Here is an 8,499-nt window from a genome sequence, read left to right as displayed (position 1 = left end):
CTGATCCCACCCAGAAATCCAGGATCTAAGAGAAGGGCTTGGCTCTGGCCTCCACCCCCAGAAATGCCTGAGCACTGACCCTCCGCGATCACCATCGACGTTGCCCTGATAAGTAGAGGCAGACAAACATGGGCAGGGCGGGGGGAAGGAGACACGAAATATCAGGTCACCTTTCCCCTCGTCCCTTCTCTCCCCAGTCACTGGGTGAGCAGAAGGGGTGGGACGGCATGCAAAACGGCTCGGGGATGAGGCCGCCGATTGGCACGGGGGCGGGGAGGGAGCGGGGCGACCTCTAGATCCCTAGAGCCTCCAGGGAGAAGGAACAGCAGCCCCGGTTACTCCATCCGACTCCATCCGCACTCCGCCCAGACTTCCCCAGGCACCCGGCCATGTGTCCCCTAGGGGCTGCTTTGGCTTTGGGTTGGCTATTCCTGAGCCTGGGTAAGTGAGCGCCCCCTCCCCACCTCAAAGCCGGAATGCCAGGCTGGAAGCCTTAGAGCGGGCAAGGGCCCTGAGTCACTGGGGGACGAACACCCAGTGCAGCCAAGAGCAGAAGACTCGGAGTCACTGAGCGCAAGTGAGCTGTCCAAGGTCTCGCCGTGACAGCCCAGTACTCTGATTCCTAACCTACCTCTCCTTCCCATTATCCTATACAATATGAGGGTTGGGGAGTGGGAAGGGGTGCTTAGAAGAGAGAACACGGAATGTGGACCTTGAATTGAGAATGTGTCCCCTACAATCAGAGAGCACCGAACTCGGGGTCAGGGAAGATTCCCGATATTTATCTCCCGATATTCCTCTGATATTTACTGACTGTGATTCTGCACAAGTGCTTTATACACTCTGAGCCCCAGTGTCTCTAGGTGTAAAATGAGGGGGCTGGGCTCCCTGGCCTCCAGGGTACCTCTCAGTGCCCCTGATCCTCTCCCTGCCCTATTTGCCTCCCCAGCAGTGGACCTGGAGCCTCAGCTGGCCAGCATCACGTTTGCCACAAACAACCCCACCTTGACCACCATCACCTTGGAGAAGCCTTTCTGTATGTTCAATGCCTCCATCCCGCAGAACATCTCCTATGAGGTCAACCTGTACGTGATGGTGAACTCAGGTGAGTTCAGTTCCTGGTGTTCAGCTCCTAGGAGGCCAGGGCTGGCAGGGCCCTTGGAGATCACCCAGGCTACCTGCTCTTCATTGACCAGAAGAGCAGGCCACGAGTTCACAGAGAGAGGTGATGGCTGAGTCATGCCTGGAATCTGAGTCTCCCGAGTCAAGGTCTAGCTTTTTCTGCTTACTCACCTCCAGCTTGGTCTAGTGTTTGCTCAAGAGAAAGCGAAGGAGGATGGAATAGCCCAGACTTCTCCCAGGAGAAAGGGAAGCATGGGATAACCCAAGTTCAGGACCTCCAAGGCCCCAGGAAATTGGTCTCAGGAGGTATAGACAGGCATTCAGGAGGTCAAGGCATCTCTCAGGGGCTGGCCCTTAGCCTCTTCCTGGGACAGCATCCAAACCTGGCTACATTATTACCAACAAGCATCATTCAGCCTCCTCTAAAAGCAGTCCAGGGATGGGGAGATCACTACCTCCCAAGGCACTCCATGCCATCTTTGCCCAGATCCTATTGTTATGAATTCCTTACTTAAAAAATTAGTCTTGGTGCAACTTCTATCCAGTGTGGAACTGGGGTTAGGCTAGGTACCTTCAAGTGTTTTAGGGGTTGTCATGGTCAAGAAGAATGTCTTGTTCAGCATAATCCCATTTGGCAGAACTGGCAGCAGCAGGGGAAGATCTGGGGAGAAAGAATACTTCCTAACCATCAGGGCTGTGTGAATATGGCTTGGGTGGCTTCAGGAGGTAGTGAGTTCTTCATCCCTAGAAGTATTCAAGCACAGACCAGGGTCCAGATCTTACTTCTGACACTCACTAGCTGTGTGACCCTGGGCAGGTCACTGAGGACCAGAGTGTCACAGATTTAGAGCTGAGAGGGACCTCAGAGGCCTTCATATCCAACCCCATTTGACAGATGAAGAAATAGCTCAGAGAGTTAGTGACTTGGGTCACATAGCTAAGAGGGGTTTGAGGCAAGATCTGATATTGAGTCTCACTGGTCCCAGGCAGCTGGGGGCTTAGAGTTAGGAAGACCTGAGTTTGCATCTTGCCCCAGACACTTACTAGCTGTGTGTCCCGGGACGAGTCACTCAACTTCTATTCACCTCCGTTTCCTTAACTGTAAAATGAGAGTAAAGATAGCCCCTGTTTCTCAGGGTGGCTTTAAAGACCAAGAACACATTTGTAGAAAGCATAGAGCACAGCACTTGGCACTTAGTAGGTGCTCTACAAATCTTCCCTTCCCTGTCTTCCCAGGCCAAGGCTCTATCTGCTGCTTCCCCAATCTGTCTGCCTCAGTTTCCTCAACTGTAAAGCAACGATAATGCCAGCCCCCTACTTCTCAGGGTGCACAGTGGGTGCTATTTAAGTATTTCTTCCCTTCCCAGGCCCAGGGCTCTCTCCACAGCACCCCCATAATCTCTGCCTGCATCCATTTCATAGAATCATAGGTCACAGGCTTAGATTTTGAGGCCTTCAAGTCCAACCCCATCATTTACAGTGGAAGAAACTGAAGCCCAGAACTATTTGGTGACTGGCCCAGGGTCATGCCCAGTAAGTGCCAGAGGCTGGAGGCAGCCAGCTTTCTTTCCACTGTGCTGGTTTGTTTTTTTTTTTTTGCTGGGGGTGTGGGAGGTTGGGGGGAGAGCTACAGGGGCAGGGGTCCTGCCCTTCACTGCTTCGTGAAGAACGTAGAAGACACAGTACATTTATAAAATGCTGTTTGCAGCCTCCTGGTGCTGTGATTAACCTCAGCCTGCTTTGCTCTCTGAGCTCTGGCACTGAGGGAAGACCAAGGTGATGCTCCCAGAGGTGGCTGCTGTCCACATGGAAGGTGCTGATCACCACACTAATAATGGACCTCCCACTGGGGCCTGCCTTTCAGGGAGCATTCGCCATGTGGCCATTCAGGACAACCGCAGCTTCCCAATCAACAGCACATTCCAGGAGACGGCGGGGGGCCAGAGAGCACCATACAAGGCCACCTCCTTCATCCTGCCCCGGTGCAGTGACCTGCCCAGCCTGGACGAAGTGGGGGACGTGAGCAAAGCTGCTGCGATCCTGACTGCTTACCTGGTCAGGGTTGGAGATGATCCCTACTGCTTACTGGACCCCAACTTCAAGGGTACCTGCAACCCCCCTCTCATGAGGGCCACAGAATACAGGTATGTGGGCTTCCCTTTCCCATGGAGCCCTGAAGTCAGAATCATGGGATACTAGAGCTGCACTGCTCTCTCAAGTTACCTGGGACAACTCACACCTGACCAAGAACCCCCCACCCCCCACAGCATCCTAACAAGTAGTCGTCCAGCCTCTAGCAGAAGACCTCCAGCAAGGAGGCACTCACTGCCCCCTGAGGTCAACCACTCTATGCCAGGACCGCTCCACTTATTAAAGTTATTTCCCTTACATTGAACCCAAACCTGTCTCCATAAAACTTCCCCCCAGTTCTCCTCATTTGGCCCTCTGAGACCAAGCAAAACAAGGATGGAGTTCTGTCTAACTGACCACATATTTCTTAAGGGCCGTTGAGAGAAGCCCAGCACCCATTGGGTAGCTCTTCTGGAGAATGCCATTAATTCCTATGGCCATTCTCTCTAGGCCTCATTCTCCCCATGTGTAAAATGAAGAGTGTAGCCTAGTGGGTATCTGAAATCCCTTCCACCTCTAAGATTCTGTTTTCTGTGCTAAGGCCCCTGCCAGGTCTGACATTCCCTGTTCTAAGCTCTCTCTTAGCTCTGACACTCCCTGTTCTAAGGCTCCCCTCAGCTCTGACATCCCCTGTTGTAAGGCCCCTCCCAGCTCTGACATTCCCTCTTCTAAGGTCCCTCTTAGCTCTGACACTCCCTGTTCTAAGGCTCCCCTCAGCTCTGACATTCCCTGTTGTAAGGTCCCTCCCAGGTCTGACATTCCCTGTTGTAAGATCCCTCCTAGCTCTGACATCCCCTGTTGTAAGGCCCCTCCCAGCTCTGACATTCCCTCTTCTAAGGTCCCTCTTAGCTCTGACACTCCCTGTTCTAAGGCTCCCCTCAGCTCTGACATTCCCTGTTGTAAGGCCCCTCCCAGCTCTGACATTCCCTCTTCTAAGGTCCCTCTTAGCTCTGATACTCCCTGTTCTAAGGCTCCCCTCAGCTCTGACATTCCCTGTTGTAAGGTCCCTCCCAGGTCTGACATTCCCTGTTGTAAGGTCCCTCCCAGGTCTGACATTCCCTGTTGTAAGGTCCCTCCCAGCTCTGACATTCCCTCTTCTAAGCTCTCTCTTAGCTCTGACACTCCCTGTTCTAAGGCTCCCCTCAGCTCTGACATCCCCTGTTGTAAGGCCCCTCCCAGCTCTGACATTCCCTCTTCTAAGGTCCCTCTTAGCTCTGACACTCCCTGTTCTAAGGCTCCCCTCAGCTCTGACATTCCCTGTTGTAAGGTCCCTCCCAGGTCTGACATTCCCTGTTGTAAGGTCCCTCCCAGGTCTGACATTCCCTGTTGTAAGATCCCTCCTAGCTCTGACATTCCCTGTTGTAAGGCCCCTCCCAGCTCTGACATTCCCTCTTCTAAGGTCCCTCTTAGCTCTGATACTCCCTGTTCTAAGGCTCCCCTCAGCTCTGACATTCCCTGTTGTAAGGTCCCTCCCAGGTCTGACATTCCCTGTTGTAAGGTCCCTCCCAGGTCTGACATTCCCTGTTGTAAGGTCCCTCCTAGCTCTGACATCCCCTGTTGTAAGGCCCCTCCCAGCTCTGACATTCCCTCTTCTAAGGTCCCTCTTAGCTCTGACACTCCCTGTGCTCTGTCACTCCCTGTTCTAATCTCCCTCCCAACTCTAACATTCTGCATTCTATATTCTAAGGTCTCTTTCAGCTCTGAGATGGTGTCCTATCTTCTAAGCTCCTTTCCAAATCTTCTGTCAATGCCACATTTCTGCTTCAGGACACCTCCTGTTCTTTCTCCTTTCAGGTTCAAATATGTCTTGGTAAATACATTGAGTGGTTTTGTGGAGGATCAAACCCTCTGGTCTCAGCCAATTCGGACCAATCAGAGTAAGTGCCAGGAGGGACCTAGGGTGGGGTCAATTGAAGTAAGGGAGTGAAGATGAGCGTACCCCCACTCCTGCTGCTCTCCAGTGTCTAGACAAATCTTTCCTCATCATCCCGTGCATCAGGCAGAGCCAGGAGGAACCTGAAGCTGGGCGTGTATAAGGGATGGGCTTGGGGGGAACACCAAGAGTAACCTGGATTGGCCTGAAGCTCTTCCATCCAGGCTTGCTTCTCCGGGGTCTTGGGTCACTCTCCTAGGCCCCCTCCTCTCCTGGGTACTTGTTAGCTGAGGTGGGACTTCTGCTCAGGCTGGCCCTAGGTGATGGATGATGTGGGGAAGCCTTCCTTGGGACCCATGTTAGGCTAAAAGCTTCCTTGCTACCCTCTGGCCCCTGGGGAATTGGTTCAAATGTGGCTTCTCAGGGTCAGAGGATTATTGGAGTAGATAGGATACTAGGTCTAGAGCTGGAATAAACCTCAAGGACACCCAATCAACCCCTCAGCTTAGTGAGGGAGGACGTGGAAGCCCAGGAGATGGAAGGCCCCTTCTCAAAGTCCCATGATAGTAAGCATCAGAGGAGGCATTGGAACCTGGTCCCCTTATTCTCTCCCCTCCTCGATCCTTCCATGTCTTTCCTTCCACCTCTTCTGCTACCACTCCTGGTCTCATCAGTGACAATAACCATGGCTACAACAGCCCACAGCAATCTCCTACTGAGAGAGGCACAGAAAGATTTGGGTCTCCTGAGTGGAGGGAGCTTCCAGGGGGCTGACGCCATGAGTCCTTGGAGGCATCAGGTCTTGGATCCCAGAGCCCACTGCCTAGAAAAGCAGATGAGAGCCTTAGTCACAAGGACTTGAGGAATGAGACCCAGGCAGCCATGATTAAGCACCATGACCAGAGGGAGTGGGTGGGAAATGGGGGAGCAGATCCCCAGACAGAGCATCTTCCTTCCCTCTGCTCTGGGTAGGCTACTTATGACTAACTGGGTGACCAGGGCAAATTTGCCTTGATTACCCTCCACTGCAAAATGAGGGAGTTGGACAAGATGATCTCAAGGCTTCTTCTAGCTCTCCCACTGGGAAAATCGAACCTTTGACTTGAGGAGACTGGGACTGTCCAAGGGCTCCACAGCAAGCAGCCAGTGGAATATGAAGGCCAGTGTGAAGCTACCCCGCTGGGCTGCTCCCCCTAGTCACTGAAATACAACTCAATTTCCACAATTTGGGGGGCAGAATTCTAAACTGCAGTTTATGAAAGCTTTCTCCCTATTTTTTGTTCAGTAGAAAGAGCTCTGGCCTGAGGATGGATGCCAGCCTCTCTGTGCCTTGGTTTCTCTATCTGTACTAACAGGAGTGCGTCAGGGATGATAGATGAGGTGAGGGTGGGGCAGCCCACCAATATGGCAGCCCCAGAGGGCCAGAGTGCCCAGAACCACAGCCTGTCAGAGCTGAGAGGGCACCCAGAGGTCATGTGACCCAGGCCCACCTTTTGGCTGAGACACAGGAGAGGAAGGGTGGTAGGTGGCTGGGCCAGGACCCTTGGAGCAGTGACTTGAGCTATTGTTCTAAGACAGGTCCTACATCCCTGCTCCCCTCCCCTTGATGAGGTCCCTTGTGTCCCCTCTTCCAGTTTCCCCGTACTCAGAGATCGACATGTGGCCCGGCAGGAGGAGCGGGGCCATGATTGTCATCACTTCCATCCTGAGCACGCTGATGTTTTTCCTGCTGCTGGGCTTTGCGGTAGCTGTCATCTTGAGCTTTGTGTGAGTAGCTACAGCCTTGGGGAGCCTAGACTTACCCCAGGGGAGGGGGAGCTTCCCTGGGGCAATTCTCTTGATAGGCTGGGTCAGAGGGCTGGCCCTGTGCAGAGCAGTGCAGCCCCACTGGGTTGCTGAGACCCCTTTCTGCCCTAGTATCCCAGGTGATGAGAATGTCCTAGCTAGGAAAGGTCATGGACCAATAATCTAGGCCCCCTGTACATGGCCTGTCCATGGTCACAAGCTAGTATACAACCAGGTGTCTTGGAACTTTGGGTGATATTGGGTCAGCCTGTCCCTCAGCCTCCAGTTGGCACTGCCACTGACTTGCCTTGGTTTTACTAGCTACAAAATGGAAGTGAGAATCTGTCTGGTCCCCCTCACAGGGCTATTGTGAGGCTCACATGCTTGAATGAATGCAGACATGGCTTATCTGTGTGAAAAGAGCAGCTGGGGCAGTGAGGAGGCCTACATGGGCCCTCAGTGGAGCAGGGCTGGGAGGGGGGGAAAAGGACCACCACCCACAGGACCCTGAAGGAAGAAGGGCTGGACTTGGGGTGAATGCCACGAGGTGGAGTGGCCCTGCAGTCTGGTAGTTTTCTGTTTTAATTAATTCTTCTTGCTAACTAGGGGCTGGATTCTGTTGCTTCCATGTCACTGAAGATCAACAAACCCTCTTTTAACTTGGGGCAAAGACTGCATTACCCCACCCTAGTTATAGCTTTCATTTACTCATGTATTTGTCTATTTTTCTCCCTTGATCTCTTTTGCTTAGGAGTATGGGGAGCTCAGACTTAGAGACACAGCATGAATCTCAAATCAGCCAGGAGGTGGTTCCGAAAGCCCAGGGAACCTTGGAGCCTTCCTATTCCTCTGCGAACCGGAGGCAATCTCTGGACCAAGCTGAGGTCTACACCAGCAAGCTCCAGGACTGAGAAACCAACTAGTCAAATTCCTGGCACAAAATGTGTGGTGTATGTGTGCATTTGTGTGTGTATGAGGATGTGTACTGTGTAAGAGTATGGGTATGAGTGTGTATGGGTATAAGCATGAGTGAGGGGTGGGTATATGTATGTGAGAGGGAGGGTGTATGTGAGTGTATGTGTAAAAGCATGTATGTGTGTAAGCGTGAGTGTATGTGAGGGGGTATATGTTACGTGTGTTAGTGTGAATAAATGTGAGGGGTGGGTTTATGTATGTGAATATGTGAGAATGTGTGAATGTGTGTGTGAGTGTGAGTGGGCAGATAGGTATATGGATGTGAATATATGTATGTGTAGAAGTGTGCATATATGTGTCAGTATATGTGAGTGGGTAAGTATATGTGTGTGTATGAGTGTGTATGTATGTGTGTACATAAATACACTGTACATGTGTTTATGAGTATAGGTATGTGTGTATGACTGTGTAAGTATGTATGTGTGCACATAAATATACTGTGCATGCATGTATGAGTGTAGGTATGTGTGTATGTGTATAAGTATGTATGTGTGTACATAAATACACTGTGTGTGCGTGTATGAGTGTAGGTATGTGTGTATAAGTGTATATGTGTGCATGTGAATGAATGTGTGAGTGTGTACAAGTGTGTGTGTCTGAGAGAAATGTCTGCT

General features: G+C 51.9%; 1 protein-coding gene across 2 annotated transcripts; it reads left to right on the top strand.

Annotated features, from left to right (window-relative positions):
* Nucleotides 1-372: 372 nt before the first annotated feature.
* Nucleotides 373-7,821, top strand: UPK3A (uroplakin 3A). 2 transcript variants are annotated; one of them, XM_036759162.1, is made up of 6 exons: nucleotides 373-441; nucleotides 950-1,105; nucleotides 2,987-3,266; nucleotides 5,047-5,129; nucleotides 6,760-6,892; nucleotides 7,662-7,821. In XM_036759162.1, exons 1-6 carry the CDS (start codon nucleotides 390-392, stop codon nucleotides 7,819-7,821), a joined length of 864 nt encoding a protein of 287 aa, XP_036615057.1. In that variant the 5' UTR covers nucleotides 373-389. The 2 variants fall into 2 exon arrangements, with proteins under 2 accessions (XP_036615057.1, XP_036615056.1); XM_036759161.1 differs by lacking the exon at nucleotides 373-441 and having other exon boundaries at nucleotides 871-1,105.
* The last annotated feature ends 678 nt before the right edge of the window (nucleotides 7,822-8,499 follow it).

Source organism: Trichosurus vulpecula, chromosome 5, assembly GCF_011100635.1.
Source record: "Trichosurus vulpecula isolate mTriVul1 chromosome 5, mTriVul1.pri, whole genome shotgun sequence".
Taxonomy (NCBI): domain Eukaryota; kingdom Metazoa; phylum Chordata; class Mammalia; order Diprotodontia; family Phalangeridae; genus Trichosurus; species Trichosurus vulpecula.
This window is presented reverse-complemented; position numbering and strand designations above follow the sequence as displayed.